General features: G+C 52.7%; 2 protein-coding genes and 1 non-coding gene across 4 annotated transcripts; all 3 read right to left on the reverse strand.

The window, feature by feature from the left end:
- Window positions 1–539: 539 nt before the first annotated feature.
- On the reverse strand, window positions 540–8,975 carry DCTN3 (dynactin subunit 3). Of its 2 annotated transcripts, none has more exons than XM_005210323.4 (7): window positions 8,860–8,975; window positions 5,381–5,465; window positions 4,465–4,551; window positions 2,744–2,827; window positions 1,717–1,775; window positions 1,023–1,119; window positions 540–897 (listed from the first exon to the last, which is right to left on the reverse strand). In XM_005210323.4, exons 1-7 carry the CDS (start codon window positions 8,953–8,955, stop codon window positions 872–874), a joined length of 534 nt encoding a protein of 177 aa, XP_005210380.1. In that variant the 5' UTR covers window positions 8,956–8,975; the 3' UTR covers window positions 540–871. The 2 variants fall into 2 exon arrangements, with proteins under 2 accessions (XP_005210380.1, NP_001069128.1); NM_001075660.1 differs by having other exon boundaries at window positions 542–867; window positions 1,060–1,119; window positions 8,860–8,958.
- TRNAY-AUA (transfer RNA tyrosine (anticodon AUA)) lies at window positions 5,605–5,677 on the reverse strand. Its single transcript has one exon. It is a non-coding gene; the product is annotated as a tRNA-Tyr (tRNA).
- Window positions 8,976–10,160: 1,185 nt separating the features above from the next.
- Window positions 10,161–17,990, reverse strand: ARID3C (AT-rich interaction domain 3C). Its single transcript, XM_015472632.3, has 7 exons — window positions 16,917–17,990; window positions 15,009–15,081; window positions 13,066–13,249; window positions 12,633–12,916; window positions 11,469–11,651; window positions 11,151–11,240; window positions 10,161–10,694 (listed from the first exon to the last, which is right to left on the reverse strand). Exons 1-7 carry the CDS (start codon window positions 17,247–17,249, stop codon window positions 10,594–10,596), a joined length of 1,248 nt encoding a protein of 415 aa, XP_015328118.1. The 5' UTR covers window positions 17,250–17,990; the 3' UTR covers window positions 10,161–10,593.
- Between the last annotated feature and the right edge of the window lie 2,701 nt (window positions 17,991–20,691).

Here is a 20,691-nt window from a genome sequence, read left to right on the forward strand (position 1 = left end):
GTGACCTCCCCACCTGGTATGGCATCTGACATTTAGAGTGTACTTGGTAAATGTGGGATAAATGGATACAAAACCAAATGTTCCACTCAGATCAAGCAAATGAGAGCATTCATCCTGCTGCTGCTGCTAAGTCGCTTCAGTCGTGTCCGACTCTGTGCGACCCCATAGACGGCAGCTCACCAGGCTCCCCCGTCCCTGGGATTCTCCAGGGAAGAACACCAGAGTGGGTTGTCATTTCCTTCTCCAATGCATGAAAGTGAAAAGTGAAAGTGAAGTTGCTCAGTCGTGTCAGACTCTTAGCGACCCCATGGACTGTAGCCCACCAGGCTCCTCTGTCCGTGGGATTTTCCAGGCAAGAGTACTGGAGTGGGGTGCCATTGCCTTCTCTGATTCATCCTGAGAGCTCTATATCTCCCAGGAAGCTAGACTAGAATGGGTATAGCTGGTGGTCCAGCTCCTAGGAAGATGGACAACTCTGGCCTCTACCACCCTCATCCCCACCACCATACCCATCCAAGACCAGGAAGCTAACACACTCCTGCAGTGATCTCTACAGTTTTATTGTCACTGGAACAGGACACTGATGAGGGGAGGAGGTGCAAAGAGCAAATCTCAAGTAACCAGACCTCTGACCTCAGAGCCCCACCTGAGTGCAGCCAGGTAGGTCTTGGATCCAATAAATACAGAGCCACCTCTTTTCTGCTCTGTTACAAGGGCAGGCTGGCACAGGTCCTGGAGCCTGGCTGCCCCAGCCCACCCAAGGATGGGACGTGCCATTCACTCTTCCACAGGCTTCACTTGCTTGGCAGCTTCTAGCTGGCAGAGAAGTTCATCCCATTGCACAAACTGCTTGGAGAGAAGCATTGTCTGGTCACAGGTCAAGGTGAGAATGAGAATCTGAGAGAGGGAGAAGAGAGATGTTTGCCTCTGCCTAAAGGTAGGGGGAGCTGGGGAACAGACAGACTGGTTGGGATGGGATGAGAGACAGAACTAGAAATGGAACAAAAGGCCAGGCTCCATACAGCACTCCTCAGGGGTCCAGCTGAGCAGAAAGGATACAGTCTTGTTGTATTCCTCCAGGAGCGCCTTGGACTCCTCAGTGATCTCCACACACTGGTCCTGTGGGGCCAAGGTGGGGCAAAGAAAGGCGTTAGACAGAGCCCACACTCCCCACTACCTGCCTCATCAGTGGCCCTTGCTCCTCAGAAAAGGTAATGTTTAACCTCAGAGCTAAAAGGAGCAAATTTCTAAAGAGGCACTTTCAGGCTCGGCTATGGGTAGCCTAACTGCAGTCCTGAGGCTGATGGAAGAGGGAGCGAACCACACATTTAAAGACCTATTCCTACTGGTATATGCCTCCTTCTCCCCTGTCCCCTATATCTGAACCCTCTTTGAACTTCACACTAGAGCCTGGAAATAGTGAAAAAACAGTTCCTCCACCTATGGTCAAGGACACATCATCCCCAGGAATTCTTGGGTACCTCCCAACATCAATCCTCTGGTGTCTCAGGATAGCCCTAATCTGGAGGCAGGAGGCCTAGATTTTACCCGAGGCAAGTCCCTTCCCCTCTGGAAGGTGCATGCAAGACAAAGGAGAAACCCTAAGTTTCCCCTGAAGCGGACATCAGCTCCTGAGGCTACTTTCCCAGGAGACAGGGGTGGGGACAAGGAGCCTCACCACCTCTACTTTCCCACCTGGCCTCTCCCCTCCAGTACCTGCTGCTGGATGTGGATCTGGGCCAAGCGCTGCAGGCGGGCAGCATGCTCAGGAACGGCTGTAAAACACAACGCACACTGCCCAATGATGCTTGTGTCTTCCCCCGGGACTGCTCAATAGTCTATTAGGTCTTCGGCAGGATTAGAGTATTGAGTGGAGAAGCTAAACAAACGCCAGCTTCATCGACCGCTGCAGCCGGAGGTGGTGGTGGTGGGGCTCCCTGTCCACCCCAGTCCTACTCTAGGACCCAAAGGGGAGGGGAAGATACAGGCCCCTAGAAGACAAAACCTTGGGGTTCCCAGAGTTGCCCCATATACCCACCCCAGTGCTGTGAGCAGGGCAGGTAAAGAAAGCTTTGATTATTATAGGATCTGTTCCTTTGCTCTCAGCCCAGCAGGACCAGAGCTGCCTGGCCCAGGGAACAGGGAGCCTGCAGGTGGGCTGAGGACAAATGCAAGGTCCCTAAGCTGGTCACTTGGAACCCAATACCCAGAGCCTCAGCCACCATGCAGGGCCCACAGCTTAAGGCTGTCAGATGCTCAGCAGAAAACTGATCAGGGGTAGGGAGGGGGAGCTGGAAAAAATACCTCCAGAGACAGACAAGATGGATATCTGGATTCAATTAAAGTCACTGTCTGCTTGTCAAAATCCGGGCCCAGGGACTGCCCTAGGCAGTGCGGCTGGAAGAATTCACACACATTCACATAAACCACCCCCGCCCCCGCAGGGACTCTTACAGAAAAACCTGGCCTCTGCAACACCCTGAAGGACAGATGCTGAGGGGTGGGGTAGAAAACGGAAGGAATCCTAGAGTGGGAGGCCACTGGGCTTACCTGAGTGTCCTTAGGGCCAAACTGCCTGAGTTCTGAAGCTGAGCTCTCTGCCTTGGCAATTTTAATCCAGTGCAGGTGGCCAGTACCCCCAGGTGAGGGTAAAGACAAGGAGCAGAGCCAGTCTGAGCCCAGGGAAGTCCTGCCCATCCTACCTCCCCACGTAGAGCAGAGGAGATGCAACCCCAGAAGGTACCTTTGATGTGAGTGCTGTCCAGCATGGGCACCAGAGCCTCCACCTGCTCCAGAAGTGCAACCTGCGAGAGAATGAACTGCTCCTCTGCGGCATGAACAGACAGAGAGTAGCAGTGAGGCAGGCCCAAGCACGGCCACTCCCAGGCGAGGAGCTGGGGACCAGGCCAGGGAGAGGACTGAGTCCTGGAGCCGGGGCAGCCACTCTGCCCACTGCCCCCTTCTTTCTGTGCACACTCCCCAAGTCTGCCTCCACCTCTCCTGGATGCCGCTGGTCTGACCTATCTTGAGCCCTATCTCTAAGTGCCTCCAAATCCAGCCTTTCTCCAAGTTTTAACTCTGAGGCCTCTCCCTCTAGCCTCCTATCCATAAATTCAGAGAGCCTCTCCTAGGCCACAGGAGACAAAGTACTTCAGACCTGAAGTAACCAAGGGCTCCTGGGAAAGTCTGAAAGAGGGGACTTGTGCAAGATACCAGGCAGGTAGTGCTCAGTGGGTCAGAGAGGCACAATTACAAGTTCCTGGACAGCTGGGATAGTAACAGGAGAGTCCAGTGACAAGCACAGCAGGACTGGGATGGCCCTGTGCACAGGGGGTTTCAATGACTGCAGAGTGGAAGGGCATTCAAGAAGGGAGGACTGTTACGTCAGTCATCTGACGGCAAGAATGCATGTCAATCAGTAGAGGCAAAAGAATTCAATTGGCTGAACTGGAGCAAGGAGAGCACAGGAAACAGCTAGATGGGAGGGGAGATCCGGCAGTCTATAGGGAGCTTTGCATGGTAGGCTAAGGAATTAGGAATTTATCCTAGTAGGAAGAGAAAGATACAGACACGCTGAGGTTCCAAAGTAAACATGGTGGCATGCTGGAAATGTGTTTTGGGAAGATGATAGTGAGCCACATGCAAGAAGTGGGAAACTGGGGTCAAGAAGAGGACTTAGGAATAAGCAAAGGGAAAAAAAAAGAAAGAAAAAAATAAATAAAAAAGAAGAGGACTTAGGATTGACTGGTTTGATCTCCTTAAAAAAAAAAAAAAAGAAGAGGACTTAGGAAACTGTTCAAGTGCCAGGGGATGAACACAGAGATAGTGTCACAGGGAGGGGTGGAGAGGCTGGACTCAAGAATTGGTGCAGGAGAAGACCTCCTGAACTTGGTGTCTGAGCCACAGCAGTGGTTCAGGGATGTTCCGGTTCACCGCTGTATACCTCACACCTTGGATGTCCGGATCACAGCAGATAAGCACTTGAATGCATGAACAAACACAGGGGGTGGCAAACCATACCTCGTGGAGTAGCTAACTAACTGATAAGCAAACACTGCTAAGACAATAGTTCCTGCCTAGAACTCCGAAATCCCAGCACTTTCCCACCTGCAAGATGCTGAAACCCATGCTTATATCCTCATCTCTCCCACGGCAATGCTCTCTGCCCCCACCCTTTCCTAGAAACTCTATGTCTACCGAGCAGAAGTAAGGAAGGTTCTAAAGGAAAATCCTAGAGGCATGCCATAGATAGAACACTGGAGTTGCTTCCACAGTGGACGGCACTCTGGTCTGCAGCTGGCTCCAGGGTCTACTGTACCCAGTGCCGACCACAAGTCCACCTCCAGCCACAGTCCAGATTCCAGAGAGCAGCTTCCCAGGCTGCATCCAGGAGAGGACTGAGAGGGAGGCCATCTCTGTGCCCAACTTCCCCCAGATGCATGTGCACATCCTACCCAGCACTACCTGCCAAGATGAACTGCAGCTTGGAGGCATCAGGTAAGGCAATGCGGTCAATGTACTCAGGATCCAGGTATTTGATCAAGTCTTCAACTAGAAAAGTAACAAGATGGAAAATGGAATAAGGCTGGGGAGTGGGGATCAGTCTTGTTAAGGAAGGATATCAGGGGAAGGGTCGGCCTTGGGGAGAGCCTTGAGTGAGGAACTGATACCCACAGGGTCCACCAGGCCCCCATCCCCACTTCCTTCTCTTCCCTCTGATCACCTGCTGTTCAGTCACTAAATTGTGTCCGACTGTTTGGACCCCATGAACTGCAGCATGCCGGGCTTCCCTGCCCCTCACTATCTCTGGGAGTTTGCTCAGATTCATGTCCATTGAGTCAGTGATGCTATCTAACCATCCTGCTGGCCAGAGTCAAACTTTACAGCTGGGAACACAACTGCCTCCAATACCCTGGGCCCTTAGCATTTTCACTGATCTGTCTTCAAGGGTAGAAGGTACCTTGCCCCTCTGTGCCACTAAGACATGCCAGAACTTTATCTGATTTCTAGTTACTGAACAGGTTGCTAGCTCTGACATGATCAAAAAGGCCTGGCTGAGCCAAGGCTGGGGCTCTCAGTGCCTGATTTCTTTCCTGCCTCTGAACCTTGCCTATGGAAATTCCATACTCCGCCTCTCTCCTTCCTCAGGGGACTTTCAGGCAGAGCTCTTATCTCATAACTTAGGACATTGCCATGGGCTTGGGGTTTAACCACAAAGTAGAAAGCATACCCCAATTCACCATTTCATCAGGAAAATGTCTTCACCTGCTATCCCCAAAGTGAAACTCCAGTGACCTATTGGGCTTAAGGGCCTGGGCAGGGAACCAGGAAGCATAGGCTTGAGAAGGAGGGCAGGCAGGCACCTCATGGAAACACTTACTCTTTTTGTACAGAACCTTCACCCTCTCCCTCTTGCTGGCGATGTTCCCCAAAGCCACCTGCACCTTGACCAAGCCATCAGCCACCTGTAAGGGGAAGTGAAGTCGCTCAGTCGTGTCTGACTCTTTGTGACCCCATGGGCTATAGCCTATCAGGCTCCTCTGTCCATGGGATTTTCCAGGCAAGAGTACTGGACTGGGGTGCCATTTCCTTCTCCAGGAGATCTTCCCTACCCAGGGATCGAACCTGGGTCTCCCGCATTATGGGCGGACGCTTTATCCTCTAAGCCACCAGGGGAGTGGAAGTTAATTCCAAGATTTACCACTTGGCTCGAGGCTTGGAAGAGATAAAGAATCTTCATTTCCTCAGACTCCAAACTTCCTTGTCCCTACAATTACCCACTTCTCTTGTATTAAGAGACCCAAGTCCACTTTCTGGGAATCCTCAGTATGAACGGGTAGATAATCATGTACTCCTCGGGGAGTTTCATGTGTGATTGGGGAAGTAATGAACTACTTTAGGGTTTATGGGGCACTAGCACATACTATCGGAGAAGGCAATGGCACCCCACTCCAGTACTCTTGCCTGGAAAATCCCATGGACGGAGGAGCCTGGTGGGCTTCAGTCCATGAGGTCGCTAAGAGTCGGGCACGACTGAGCGACTTCACTTTCACTTTTCACTTTCATGCATTGGAAAAGGAAGTGGCAACCCACTCCAGTATTCTCGCCTGGAGAATCCCAGGGACGGGGGAGCCTGGTGGGCTGCCATCTATGGGGTTGCACAGAATCAGACATGACTGAAGCGACTTAGCAGCAGCATCAGCAGCAGCAGCACATACTATTGGAGAAGGCAATGGCATCCCACTCCAGTACTCTTGCCTGGAAAATCCCATGGATGGAGGAGCCTGGTAGGCTGCAGTCCGTGGGGTCGCTAAGAGTCAGACACGACTGAGTGACTTCACTTCAAGCATTATTTAATACCATCCATTTTTATCACCCCCAAAGATGCACCATAGTCATTAACAATCACAGCCCATTCCCCCTCATCCTAGCCCATAGTAAACATTATTTTCTGTCTCTGTGGATTTGCCTTTTCTGTACATTCATATGAATGGAATGATACAATATGTGGTTTTTTGTGTCTGGCTTCTTTCACTTAACATAATGCTTTCAAGATTCACCCACCTTGTAGCAGGGTATCAGTACTTCATTTCTTTTTATGGATGAATAATATTTCTTTCTACAGATATGCCCCATTTATTAATTCATTCATCGTATAGCCTCTCTTCCTCTGGGCTATACGTCTCTACCATGTGCTTTTACAGCCCCCACCCAGTGTTTCCCAACCCCATCATAGGTCACTTAATATAGTAAATGCAGGCCTACGTACCAGTCTGTATGCCCTCTTAATAGTATGAAGTAGTGTTAGTCACTCTGGAGAAGGCGATGGCACCCCACTCCAGTACTCCTGCCTGGAAAATCCCATGGACAGAGGAGCCTGGTGGGCTGCAGTCCATGGGGTCTCGAAGAGTTGGACACGACTGGGCGACTTCACTTTCACTTTTCACTTTCATGCATTGGAGAAGGAAATGGCAACCCACTCCAGTGTTCTTGCCTGGAGAATCCCAGGGACGGGGGAGCCTGGTGGGCTGCTGTCTATGGGGTCACACAGAGTCGGACACGACTGAAGTGACTTAGCAGCAGCAGCACATACTATATATTCGCTGATCCCTTCCTCTTGGCTGAATTGATCTAAGCTTTAAGGGTAGAGGGTGAGGAATTCCAGTATTAAAGGGTTGAACAGAGGGAGAGACTATGAAAGTAAATGATCTCACATAGGTTTTAGGTTAGAGGGTAAGGAATGCTGATATTCAAGGATCAAATACATGAGGAGGTAAATCAGTTCAGTCGTTTAGTCGTGTCGGACTCTTTTCGACCCCATGAACTGCAGCACGCCAGGCCTCCCTGTCCATCACCAACTCCTGGAGTCCACCCAAACCCATGTCCATTGAGTTGGTGATGCCATCCAACTATCTCATCCTCTGTCGTCTCCTTCTCCTCCTGCCCTCAATCTTTCCCAGCATCAGAGTCTTTTCCAATGAGTCAGCTCTTTGCATTAGGTGGCCAAAGTATTGGAGTTTCAGCTTCAACATCAGTCCTTCCAATGAACACGCAGGACTGATCTCCTTTAGGATGGACTGATTGGATCTCCTTACAGTCCAAGGGACTCTCAAGAGTCTTCTCCAACTCCACAGTTCAAAAGCATCAATTCTTTGATGCTCAGCTTTCTTTATAGTCCAACTCTCACATCCATATGTGACTACTGGAAAAACCATAGCCTTGACTAGATGGACCTTTGTTGGCAAAGTAATGTCTCTGCTTTTGGATATGTTATCTAGGTTGGTCATAACTTTCCTTCCAAGGAGTAAGCGTCTTTTAATTTCATGGCTGCAATCACCATCTGCAGTGATTTTGGAGCCCAGAAAAATAAAGTCAGCCACTGTTTCCACTGTTTCCCCACCTATTTGCCATGAAGTGATAGGACTGGAGGCCATGATCTTAGTTTTCTGAATGTTGAGCTTTAAGCCAACTTTTTCACTCTCCTCTTTCACTTTCATCAAAAGGCTCTTTAGTTCTTCTACACTTTCTGCCATAAGGGTGGTGTCATCTGCATGTCTGAGGTTATTGATATTTCTCCTGGCAGTCTTACTGAGTAAAAGCAGCCAGAGAGATAGGAGGAAAATCAGGAGGATTTGCATTATAGATGTCAAAGGGAAAAAAAAGTTTTGAGAAGTCAGTTCTCAAATGGGACACAGTCTGGTGACAACTAATACCACAAGCAGCGTACGCATGGACGTCATTACCTCTGAGGCACTTAACTCCAGGGTATGCCCGATACAGCCACCTTCAGTGAAAGGTCTTTCCATAGGTAAAAACGGGGATGGACGGGAAGTGAGCTATCAAAATTCAGCCACTAGAGGAAAGACTGTCAGTCCATATCTGAACACTCAGTATTCAATCCTTTTCCCTCCTAATCCTGGCCCTCTCAGACTCATCCCTAACTCCCTGGAGGCTTCCTTATCCATCTCTGGTCTGCCTCTTTTGGGGTCCCTTGGACCTCTCTTTGCACAATTCACTTAGCAATTAGGCAAGGCTCTACCACGTCCCATTCACTGTGACTTAGGCTCTTACTGAAAGCTCTTACTCATTAGTCAGTTTCTCGAGTGTGTCAGGTCTCCCCAACTATCCCGCGAGGGTAAAGACGGAGTCTCCTCTTTGAGTCCACCTCAAGCCCACAGTTCCCTCCATGGCAATGGATCCCGAGGGTCCGATATGCTCTGGGAGGTCTCGGACCTTTCCTATTTCAATGGCCTAGTTGCGAGCAACAGGGCTGGAGCTGCAGCATCCATCTCCAGGACCAGGCCAATAGGCCACTCCTCTTTGCCTCAGAGAGGGACCACTGGACCCAAGATCGCTCACCTTCCGCGAGCCCCGAGACCCGCCTGGTCCGTACACCCAGCGCTCCAGCTCCTCCACCCGGGCCTGTAGCCGCTGAACATCGGTCACAGCCGCCATGACTCCCGCTGCCCCTCCTCAGCCAGGAATAGCCAGAGGGCAGGACATCCGTCCAAATAGAGAAGGCGGGCCAATCCGAGTGGACGGGAGCCCTTGCATACAGGAAGTGACGCAACGATTCAGCCCTTCGATGCGGAAGTGGCAGGCAGGGCCAACGAAAAGCTGCCTGGTATCCTAGGCAACGGCTACCTGTCAGGCGCTAATTTCCAGCCCTTGCTTGTCAAGAGGAACTTTGCCTCTCTTCTTCCAATTCCAGGGTACCAGAGAGATTTCCCCTGCCCTTTCCCCGAGGTTGCACATATAAATATACCCATTATTGTAAGATTGGTCCATTCCCATAGAATAGTAGGAAATTCCGTGAGATACTTTTGGAATCTTCTAAGAGACTTTATTTTTTTAGGCTCCAAAATCACTGTAGATGGTGATTACAGCCATGAAATTAAAAGACGCTTACTCCTTGGAAGGAAAGTTATGACCAACCTAGATAACATATCCAAAAGCAGAGACATTACTTTGCCAACAAAGGTCCGTCTAGTCAAGGCTATGGTTTTTCCAGTAGTCATGTATGGATGTGAGAGTTGGACTGTGAAGAAAGCTGAGTGCCGAAGAATTGATGCTTTTGAACTGTGGTGTTGGAGAAGACTCTTGAGAGTCCTTTGGACTGCAAGCAGATCCAACCAGTCCATTCTAAAGATCAGTCCTGGGTGTTCTTTGGCAGGACTGATGCTAAAGCTGAAACTCCAGTACTTTGGCCACCAAGAGTTAACTCATTGGAAAAGATTCTGATGCTGGGAGGGATTGGGGGCAGGAGGAGAAGGAGACGACAGAGGATGAGATGGCTGGATGGCATCGCTGACTCGATGGACATGAGTTTGAGTGAACTCCGGGAGTTGGTGATGGACAGGGAGGCCTGGCATGCTGCAATTCATGGGGTCGCAAAGAGTCATACACGACTGAGCGACTGAACTGAACTGAAGGTTCACGTGATTAAGCACCTTGCCCAAGAACACTTAACACTGTACCGATGTGGCAGGATCGAGATTTGAACTCAGGTAGTCTGATTCATGAGACTGTGTTCTCCTATTCATGGCCTTTGCTATTCTGTCTTCCTCCTTGAAAACCCCTGGCCCAACACAGCCTGTGTATGCCACATAATTCCTGTTCCTCCCCAACCCACAGACCCAAACAAGAAGGAGAGGAGGCACTTGGGAGGGAGGGATCACAGCTTTATTATCCAGATATGAACTGAGGGACATCTCCTTTACAACAACCCAACCCATCCCTTCACCTGGCTCCTGAAGAGAAGCAGGTCTAACTTGAAGAGGTGGCATTCTAAAGATGACATTGGCACAGGGGAGCACATGAGGAGATGATGGTAAGAACTCTTATTATTATTGGGGAAAGAACTCTTTGGTAGATGCTGCTGGAGTTGGCCAGGGAGGAAGTGCCCTCCTTTTGCAATGAGGTAGATGTAACATCAAAAGAAATCTCTTTGGCTTCAAGTCCATATGGCAGTGGGGGGTGGGAGTGGGTAGTGGTCACCTCCCAGGGCTGGGTCCTAGAATGGGCACGCTGGAAGAATGGGTCTCCTTCCCCCTCAGCAATGGAGTCGGGACTCTCAATTTCAAGTAAGAGTTCTCAGGGTGAGGTGCTGGAAGGGGGCCCTGTCGGGAGTTGGGGTGCAGGGTTGGTTGGGCCCTGGGAAGCTGGTACAGGCTGGCGACGGGCAAAGAGGACACCTAGCAAAGAGATGAGGAATTTGTAGAGGGCAAAGACAAGTAGGAAAAGGTAAGGCAAAGAAATAGAAGAGGGAAACAAAAGTCAGTGTCCTGATTGCTAGAATATCACACACAGAGCCCTGTCACAACCAACGAGCACAAGTCCCTTGAATCAGTTAGAGACTCTTGTGCCCGTATAGATACCCTCCAACATGTAAACAAGAAACATTTACACTGATACACAGCCCATGACGAGACATCCCATGGTATTCATGCCAGAGAGGTCATGCCTTGGACCCCATGCCATGTAGACATCCCCTTTAATCCAGGCCAGTGTAGCAATTCCCCAAACCCTATGTTACCCATGCAGGTTTGGATATCCCTGAACCTCATGCTAGTAGAGAAAGTCTAAAACCTCCATGCTGGCATAAATACCCCTGACCTCATGCGATCAGAAACAGCCTACAGGACCCATACCAGTGTAGACCACCCCGTTGATCTCTAGGGCCATGTTGATACTGCTGATACCAGTGCCTGCCAGACTGAGAGGCCCATCCAGCCGCTCTTCTGTCCCGGAGGGAGCAGGGAAGTCACATTTTGGGGAATTAGATTTTAGCTACAAGCTCCCCCCTCCATCCCTGTAGACAGCCCCCATCCCACTTCAGCCCCACACCTGTAATCACAGAAGTGTCTACTGAGGGATCTATCTGCCCCACCTCCAATGCCTATTGGGTGATGAGTCTGTCCTCCCTCATTGCACAGGCTAAGCCCTCTCAGCAACAAGTCCCTCCTCACCCCTAAGGGGAACCTTGCCACGGGGCAGGAAACTGGGGGGTGCGCTGTGTCGAGGTAGGTCCATGGGCCCCATCAGCACAGCCCTCTTCTCTGGGGGTTCCTCTGGTGCCACCTTCTCACGTGCAGGTCCAAAGGCCAGGCCCACAGGCAGTGCCAGTCGAGGGGTGGGAATTCTGCTCTCCTCTGAAAAAAAAAACAGATCATTTAGCTCCCCTGGCCCAAACAACTTTGTCCCTGCATCTAGTTGTCCCCATAGCCTGGGACCAAGGGAGGTTACCCAAGTTCAAGCACCAAATTCAATCTCCCCTCCCATCCAGTCTCAGCATAGAGGCTCTGAAGCTGGAGAGCTCAAAAAGGCCAATATACCTGACTAGGTTGGTCCAATCTGGGGGAATTCCCTTGCTTTTTTTTAAATTTATTTTTTAATATAAATTTATTTATTTTAATTGGAGGCTAATTACAATATTGTATTGGTTTTGCCATACATTGACATGAATCCACCACGGGTGTACATGTGTTCCCCATCCTGACCCCTCCCACCTCCCTGCCCTCCCTTGCTTTTGATTGTTAAATAATCCAGGGGAAATAGCAGGCATAAACCACATGCAGATAGAAGCCATCACTGAACAGGTGTGGAATGAAGCTGCTCTGGATAAAGGACCTTTCTCTGAGCTTCAGCCCCACACCGCGCAGTAACCCATACCCCAGAGTTCCCAAAGTTTCACTGATCCCAAACATCACGACACCTAAACCTTAGCATGCACCAAACCTCAGTGCCCATCAGTCCTTATTGTCCCCATACTTCGATGCCTCCCAGACCTCAGAGTTCCCATATTTTAATGTTCCCTCTATCTCAGCACCCTTCTAAGTCTCTGCTGCTGCTGCTGCGTCGCTTTAGTCGTGTCCGACTCTGTGCGACCCCATAGACGGCAGCCCACCAGGCTTCCCCGTCCCTGGGATTCTCCAGGCAAGAACACTGGAGTGGGTTGCCATTTCCTCCTCCAATGCATGAAAGTGAAAAGTGAAAGTGAAGTCACTCAGCCGTGTCCGACTCTAGCGACCCCATGGACTGCAGCCTACCAGGCTGCTCCGTCCATGGGATTTTCTAGGCAAAAGTACTGGAGTCTCAGAGACCCTCAAAATTCAGCCGCTCTACCCTCACACCTTTCTTAATGGGGCTCGGGCTTAGCTGAGCGCAGGCGTGGGCCGGCAGGCCAGAGGCGGGGCCTTGAGCAGAACGTGGGCCGGGCGTGGGCGGGGCGGGCCCGGGCTCAGGGGCGGGACCAGGAGTGCCCCGAGGTGGCTGCCCAGCCAGGCCGAAGAGCGGGGCTGCGGTGTAAGCCTGACGACGGCCCTCGCGCCGGTTGCTGTCGATGGCAGCCTGGAGCTCCCCAGGGGAGCTGAGCGCCCGCGTCTCGCATTCGTACGGGTACAGATACTTCATGTACCTAGGAGCGGACGGGGTGGGGTGGGGTGGGAGGCTGGGCCCAGCTGATCAAGCCTCACACCCGGACAAGAACCCTCGGGGGAGCCCCCCAAGCCCCCGGCCCCCAGCTCCCGCGCCTCTCTCCCACCGCTCGCGCGCGTCTAGCCTCACTGGGTGCGTAGAGTGAAGGCGGCCGACGTGATGGTGGTGGGCAGGCTGAGGCCGCGCGTGACCTCCCGCCACACCTTGCGATTGATGACTTCCACTAGACCGCCCTTGGCCGTCACCAGGCGGAACAGCGCGTACAGGTCCAGCACCTGCTTCGCCATAATGGGCACACGGTTCACGGGTGTCCCTGATAAGGGGTGAGCAGAGAGTCAGGACACTAAGACCCTGTCTGCCGGCATCCTCAGAGAGTGGAGGAATCGGCAGCCTGGACCTGTCTTGGCGAGGCCCTGGCGATGAGGAGGTGGGATTGCAGGCGGAGCCCACAGCCTCCAGAGCCTCCACTGTAGCAGGAAGGACGGGAGGCTAGACTAGGGGGTGGCAAACTTCTTCTGTAAAGGGCCAAATGGTAAATGTTTTAGACGTTCCAGGCCAGTCTCTTAGAGCTACTCCACTCTGCCATTGCAGGCTGAAAGGATATTTAAAGGAATAGAATACAGAGGATATTTAAAGGAATGAACGCGGCTCTAATCCAATAAAACTATTTTCACACTCTTAAATTCAAATTTCACACGTCCAGAAAGGTTATTCGTCTTTTAAATTTTCCCCTTATTTAAAAATGTGAAACCCCCTTCTTTTCTCGTGGGCGATTAGCTTTGGCCTCCTGGCTTTAGTTTGCCGCCCCCTGGGGTAGACCATAGGAAGGACTTCCTGACAGTGCTGAAGAGCCAGACTCCTCTAAGTAGCGGCCCCTGGGTGGCTGCAGAGGCCGGGGATGGTGAATGGAAGAAGCAGCCCCCGCCGCGGCTCGCCGACTCCGCAGTCCCCGCCGCCCCCGCCGGCCGGTCCTGACAAAGGGGCCTGTCTGCGCTGAGCGATGGGCCCCAGTTAATTCCTTACCGATCTCGGCCCCTTCCGCTGCCGCCTTTGGACCCGAACAATTAGCTGCGGTCTGATTAATGGGGGGAAATTATCGGCCCCGCGGGACACCCTCCCCCGCACAGGGAGCAGAGTAAGGCAGGGACCTGAGGGAGGCAGAGCTGGGGGGAAGAGGGAGCTGGGATCTGCTCAGACCACACTACCCCACCCAGTGGAGGGGATACCAGGAGGAAGGGTCAGGGAGGGGACATTGGGATCAGAATGACCCAGACTTCCTGGGGAGCAAAAGGCCCTGGAGCCCCACTGAGGGTCCCTGGTTGGGAAGGGACCTGCGCGGGGTGCTGGCCTGGCCCTGGGGTGGGGGCCTGAAGGACTTTGGCCGCCAGCTGCACTAAGGGGGTGGGGGTGGGGGCCAGTGCAGCCAGTTAATTAGCGGCTTATCAGGCCGCTCTAGGAGTGAGTTAATTAGCTTTGTAGAGAGAGATAATGAGTCAGTCTTCTGGACCCATGAATCTGGGGAGAAGCTGAAGTGATGAACTGCCGCCCACCCTGATCCCTTCATGGACCCTTGTTGCATTCACTTCTGGCTCTGAGATTTCTGGAAAGGAATTCCTTCTCCTCCACAGCACCTCCTACCCCTCAAGAAGTCCTTCCTTGGGTCTAATTCCAGTCCTTCCTGCTGCAAAACACATTGGATGTTTCCTGCCTGAAGCAAGGGGAAACTGAGGAGAGACAAGGCTGGAGGAAGGGCCAGGGAAGAGAACCAAGGCATTCCCAGTCCCCCAATTCTGGAAACCCCCACACCCCAGGCTAGCCCCCTACCACTTCACCCTCCCACCCTCCCAATTGATCCCACACTCATTAACCTGCCAGCGGGCTGCCCGCTAATTAATCCCTGGGTGGAGAAGGGGCGCAGGGTCAGAGGTTAAAGACGCTATTGAGGACCCAAAGGATAGGTGCTTCCAAGCCCAGATCTCTGCAAAGAGGACCCAAACTGAGGACTAAACCCTGGGGTTTCCCTTCCTTGAACCTGGTTCGTGAGGGTCCCTCCCTTATATCAACCCACTCACCCCTCTTCTGCATGAAGCTAAACAGGTCATCCAGAAATTCTTTCCTCTTGGGGTCTGCATCGAGCTCGTACAGCTGGGGAAAAACTGAGGTCACTTTCCAGCTCTGTATCCACCACCCCCCCCCCTCCGCACTGGGACCCCCTTCAACTCGAACCCCTGGATAAAGGACCCCAGCTGAAGGGGCAAGGTGGTTCTGAAACATAGACTTTCTGAGAGAGCATTGAGCTCTTTGCCCTGGGGGCAGGTAGGGACACTTTTTCCGCCCCCCGCCCCCATACATACAGACACCCTCTACTGGCTAGTAGTGCTGTGCCCTGGGCAGTTAACACCACCCACCTGGGGAGTAAGGGAAGAGAAAGCTGCAGAGGTTCTGCCTGCCTTCCAGAGCCCCAGGGAGGAAGTCAGGCTGGTGCTATGTTCTACATTGAAGAAATTGACAGATATGGCTGAGTCACTCATTCATTTGTGCTAGGGTTTCTTGCCGCTCACACGTCTGTGTGCCAGGACTGGGGATGAGGGGCGGAGAGGCCTCTAACCCATCCCTCTGGCAGGATGGATGCTCAGGAAAGCTGGATTGAAACCTAGGGCCTCTCAGCCCACATTCTGGTCTGATCTCCTTCCAGGACCAGTTTCCTCTACTTCAGAAGCTGCCACAGAGCCAATGGCTCTGGACCACCCAAGACCTGTAGGGTGAGGACTTGAAAGGCCAGGGATCCTCCCACCCCTTCTCAGTCACCTACTTCCAGTATCAGCTCTCAAATACCCCAAGGAGGGACAATCCCTAAGGTAACAGTGTCTTTTACCCAAGTAACAATCCCTGAGAAACACCGACAGGTAACACTCCATCCCCCAATAGGAACTCTCAGAGTAAAAAAATACCCATGAGTAACAAACCCCAGAGATGCACCTTTAGCTCTACACTCCCACAAGAACTGAGCCCTAAGTCTTAAATGGATACCTGCAGATAACACGCATGCTTTCCAAGTAATAAGCCTCTGAATTACACCTAGGAGAAATAGTCACTAGAGCCACATCTCCAGAGTAACAGAACCCTGAGAAACAGTCCAAGTTTTACACAAAAGCCACAGAGTCTAACCACAGATTAACACTTCAGCAAAATACCCCAAACCAACACCCTATGAGTAACACCACCAGAATAGCACACCTAGAATCAGTGCCCTGCATAACACCTTCTAATGACAACCTAGAGTAGTGCCTTAGAATAACATCCAGATGGGTTCCCAGGGGATGAAGAGCCTCAAATTAAGGCCCTGTGAGGAAGGCCCTGTCATTCCCAGCTGCCCAGGGGCCCTTCAGTCCCAATGTGACTGTAGTGGTCATCATGGGCTGGCAACTGTCACCCCATAGGACTCAGGCCAGAAAGAGGATTTGGATGGGGAGAAGGGGACAAGAAAGAGACGAGGTGGATATCAGCTTGCCAAAGGAGTGGCAACCTCCACTCCACTTTTAAAGATGGAGGTAGGCATCCCAGGACACCCCAACTGGTCCCTGGACTTTGACCTTGTGACTTGATGTGGAGAAGGTGGCATAGTGCTGGCACTGGAATCCCCAGTTCCCAGATTCCCCTCCCTCAGAAATTTTGAAGATTCCTACACCCCTCCCACTTGCCCTTCCAGCCTCAACAACAAGTGCCTTCAGTCTGTCGGCCTCCATTTTTCTGGGTGTCTCCTGCACCTCGTGGTGTGCACCTTCTTTCTGTCTCTCGGCATGTCTGTCTCTCCCTCCCTGTCACTGTCTCTCCCTGTCTCCCCACTGTCTCTCTCCAGGTCTCTATCTCTGTCCTTCCATCCTGCAGAGCACAGTGGGGGTGGGTGTGCTATTAATCCCCTTGCTCTGTTTTGCCCAAAGAGTAGGGAGGGGGAGGGCCTGACATTGAGAGGGTCCTACCTGCTTGAACTGCTCCTCGTAGGTCCACTCGTGGGGATGAGGTCCAGGGGGCTGGCTGGAAGGTGAGCTGCTGCCCCGGGTCCCTGGCCGGCTCTCCTTGGCTGCCTCATCTTCTGCCCCAGCTTCTTCTTCCTCCTCATCTTGGCCATCCTCTTCTTCCTCAGCTCCAACCTCCCCCAACCCCTTCTCAGGGGCCTCCAGGGTGTGGGATCCAGGAAAGGAAGGCCCTGGTGGTGCTGCTGGTGGTGGTGGTGGTGGTGGTGGGTGTGGAGGGGCCAATGGCCCCACCCCCTGGGCCAGCCTGGCTGCCTGCTGTCTCTGCAGGGCTTCCATGACAGCTTCCAGGCGCAGTCCCCCCACGGGTGGAGGGGCTGGCACCAGGCGGGTCCCTGAGGAAAGGGCTGCCTGTGGGGAAGGGAATGATGGGCTTTGGATCCAACCAAGGGGAGGTGGTCATGGATTCAGGGAAGCACCAGGGGGGGCATGAGGAAAAAGTCAGAAAGATCGCTTTCTCAGAAATCCACCGAGAGGTAAAAAGAGCAGGAGAGGCAGGGACCGGGCCCAGAGAGACAGAAACGGACATTGACAGAGCACAGGTAGAGACTGAGCAGATCAAAGAGGGTGACAAGGACCAAGAAACGGAGAGAAATGGAGGGGAGAGAGAGAATGACAGGGAGATGTGAGGATAGAAATGGAGATGGGACCGAGAGATGGGGAGAGACAAGAGACTGAGAGGGACCAAGGTGGAGAGAGGCAGAGATAGCAGGCAGAGACAGAGATGGGGAGAGATGAGATTAATAGAGACATCAGAGAGAGAGACTGGGAAGGTAGGAGATAGAGGAGTAAGAGAAAAAAATCAAAGACCTGAGTGACAGGCTGTCCAGGGAGAGTCACAGAGAGACAGAGGCAGACAAATAGTAAGACCAGGGTCGAGAGGGACCAGAGAAGACCGACGCAGCAGGAGACAGAGACAGAAGAAAGACATTAGACAGAGATAGGGCAAAACAGTTAATAGGCAGGAGGGCAGAGACAGGGGAGAAGACGGAGACGGGGCAGAGAGGCTGAGGACTAGAACCGAGGAGGAGCGGGAACAGAGGATCCCCGAGACAGACCCCGGGAAGGGGCCGGGGACGCCGGGGTCTCCTCGCCCGCTCCCTGGCTCCCAGCTGCCACACTCACCAGCCTGGCGCGGCCCGCTGCTCCCGTAGTCTCCACGGCGCTCCCTCCGTTCAGCCCGCCTCTCGGGCGGCCCCTGTCGCGGCTCGGTTCCCTGCGCAGGGTCCCTTGCCGTGCGCTCCTGCCGCCGCGCGCCCCTCCGGCCTCCGTGCGCTCACTCGCTGCTCTGCTGGAGGCGGCCGCGAGGGCGGGACCCGAGCGGGGCAGGGCGGGCGGGGAGGCAGGGGGAGGCCCCGGGAGGTGGGGGGGCTCTGCGGCTTCCAGCCCCCCAACAGGTGTCTCCCACCCTCCATACAGCCAGATTCGGGGAGGAGAGGGCGCTGGAGAGCTGCTAGGGATCGTGCAAAGGAGAGTGAGGCGTTCCCCATCACTGAACTCCGGTCCGGGGTCCTTCCCTGGCCGCACACGTCCGGGGTAGGGGCCCCACACCAGTCCTCCGTGCCCGGCATCCAAACACCAACATTCGTGTTCACACACCAACGCACCCTGTCCCGAGTTCAAGGCACACAGCCGCCGTGTCTCACACACTTGACTACAAGGATGCTGTGGCGCCAATGCCTAGACTGGCTGTGATCAGGAGGGGAATCGCTGCAGGGTTCTGGGGTGACGGTGCAGGGCCTGGACAGAGCAGAAACTTCCCCTTGCCCTGCTTAGGTGCTGGCCCCAACTGCAGGCACGCTGCAGCTTGCACCATACTCGCACATGGTGAACTCGCTTCTGCACTCACACACTCAGAGGTCTCTGAGCTGATTGCACACCAACATCAGGGCACACATACCACCTGCAGGTACAAAGCTACACCCCATTTAGGTCTTTTGACGTTCTATTATGGAAAATGTCAACATATTCCCAAGAAAAGTGACTAGAATAATGAGCCTCTGGCACTCCTCACGAATTTCAGTGGTGATCAGATTTTGCCCATTTTTCCAGACACCCTCTACCCATGTTTGCATAACTATCTCCAACTGCTCCAGGCTCACCTCAACCCCCGGTTATCCTCCAGATGAGGAGATGCCATTCCTTAGCAACCTGGACCCCACTCTTAAGCACCCTCATACATTCCACAGTTTCTTCCTATGCCCAAGGAAATCCGACCTACTAAAAGCACCGAGGGTCACCCAGAGGTGATGCCAAGTGCGTGAGTGAACATCATGCCTCTGTAGGAGTGATAGCTGGCATGGTTGTGAAACTCTGCTGCGTCAAACGCAGCACTCGGCACCTGACGTCATTCATACTCACTGAGGTACACTGGTGCCAGGGCCAAGATTCCTCTAGGAGGCAGAAATTCGGGGGTGAGTTTTACCTTCTTCTTCTTCCTCCACCCTCTCCCAATCAGTCTGTTCCTCTCAGGTTGCCCTGGCCTGGACCACCAACTCTTCTTACCAGGATCTTGTGATGGGTAACACCCCTGTACTCTCCCTGGCTCCAGCCTCCACCCTGTCCCCAGCTCATTTCCTGCTATGGCACGAAGTCCTTGTTCTCTTTTAGCCCACCCCTGGTCACAGTAAGACTCAGTCCTGCTCATACCCTTGGATCACTCCAGTGCCCACATGCTCAGATTTCAGATCGGACAGCCAGTCAGACACCACCTCCACCAAGAAGCCTTGGTGATCCCACCACTTTCAAATCCGAAGCCCCCCTTCCCCCACGGCTTTGTGTGGTGTAAGTTCTCCTAGGGCAGAGTCAAGCCCCTCTGCTGCCCCACCTCCAAGGTAATTCCTGTGCTCAGCTTGCCTGCCTCCCTCCCCACCCTCTAACTTCCCAGGCTGTTCAGAGGAGAGGAGGTGCCCGGAGAGGGATAAAGGTAAGGTTCCTATTGGAAAGGTAGGAACTGGCTTGAGAGAATTCCAGTTCTGATGGTTTGGAGATTGCTTTGGAGGCGATGGAGAGGGATAAGGGACTGGGACGCTACTCCCCAAGGAAAAGAATCAAGTGGGGCTTCAAGAATAGTGGGGCTTCCCTTGTGGCTCAGTGGTAAAGAATATGTCTGCTGTTGCAGGAGACACGGTTCGATCACTGATCCGGGAAGATCCCACATGCCACACCACAACTATTGAGCCTGTGCTCTAGAGCCTGGGAGCCACAATTCATGAGTCCGTGTGCCACAAATACTGAAGCCCGAGTGCCCAAAGCTTGTGCTACGCAACAAGAGAAGCCACTGCAATGAGACGCCCTCGCACAACAACTAGAGAGTAATCCCAGCCCGCCACTAGAGAAAAGCCTGTGCACCAACAAAGACCACACACAGCCAAAAATAAATAAAATTATTTTTTTAAAAAAGAAGCATAGTAAATTCACCTTTGGGTCTAGGTTAGGAAGGCACAACGGGGAAGGGCAGAGGAGAAGGAATAAGCTGACTGGAACCTGGTTTCTCTTTCTCTCTCTCTGTCTGTGAAGAAGAAAGGCATCTTATACCCATATATAGCCCCCTCTGAGCCTGTACCTCACACAGACAGACAGATCTAGATCTCCATTCATCCAACACATACTTATGGAGCACCTACTTTATGTGAGGCACTGTTGGACACAGGAGTAAATATAGCAAAGTCCCTATTATAATGGAATAATTCCAGTGGGAGAAATATATAGTGTGTATAAT

Source organism: Bos taurus, chromosome 8, assembly GCF_002263795.3.
Source record: "Bos taurus isolate L1 Dominette 01449 registration number 42190680 breed Hereford chromosome 8, ARS-UCD2.0, whole genome shotgun sequence".
NCBI classification, from domain to species: domain Eukaryota; kingdom Metazoa; phylum Chordata; class Mammalia; order Artiodactyla; family Bovidae; genus Bos; species Bos taurus.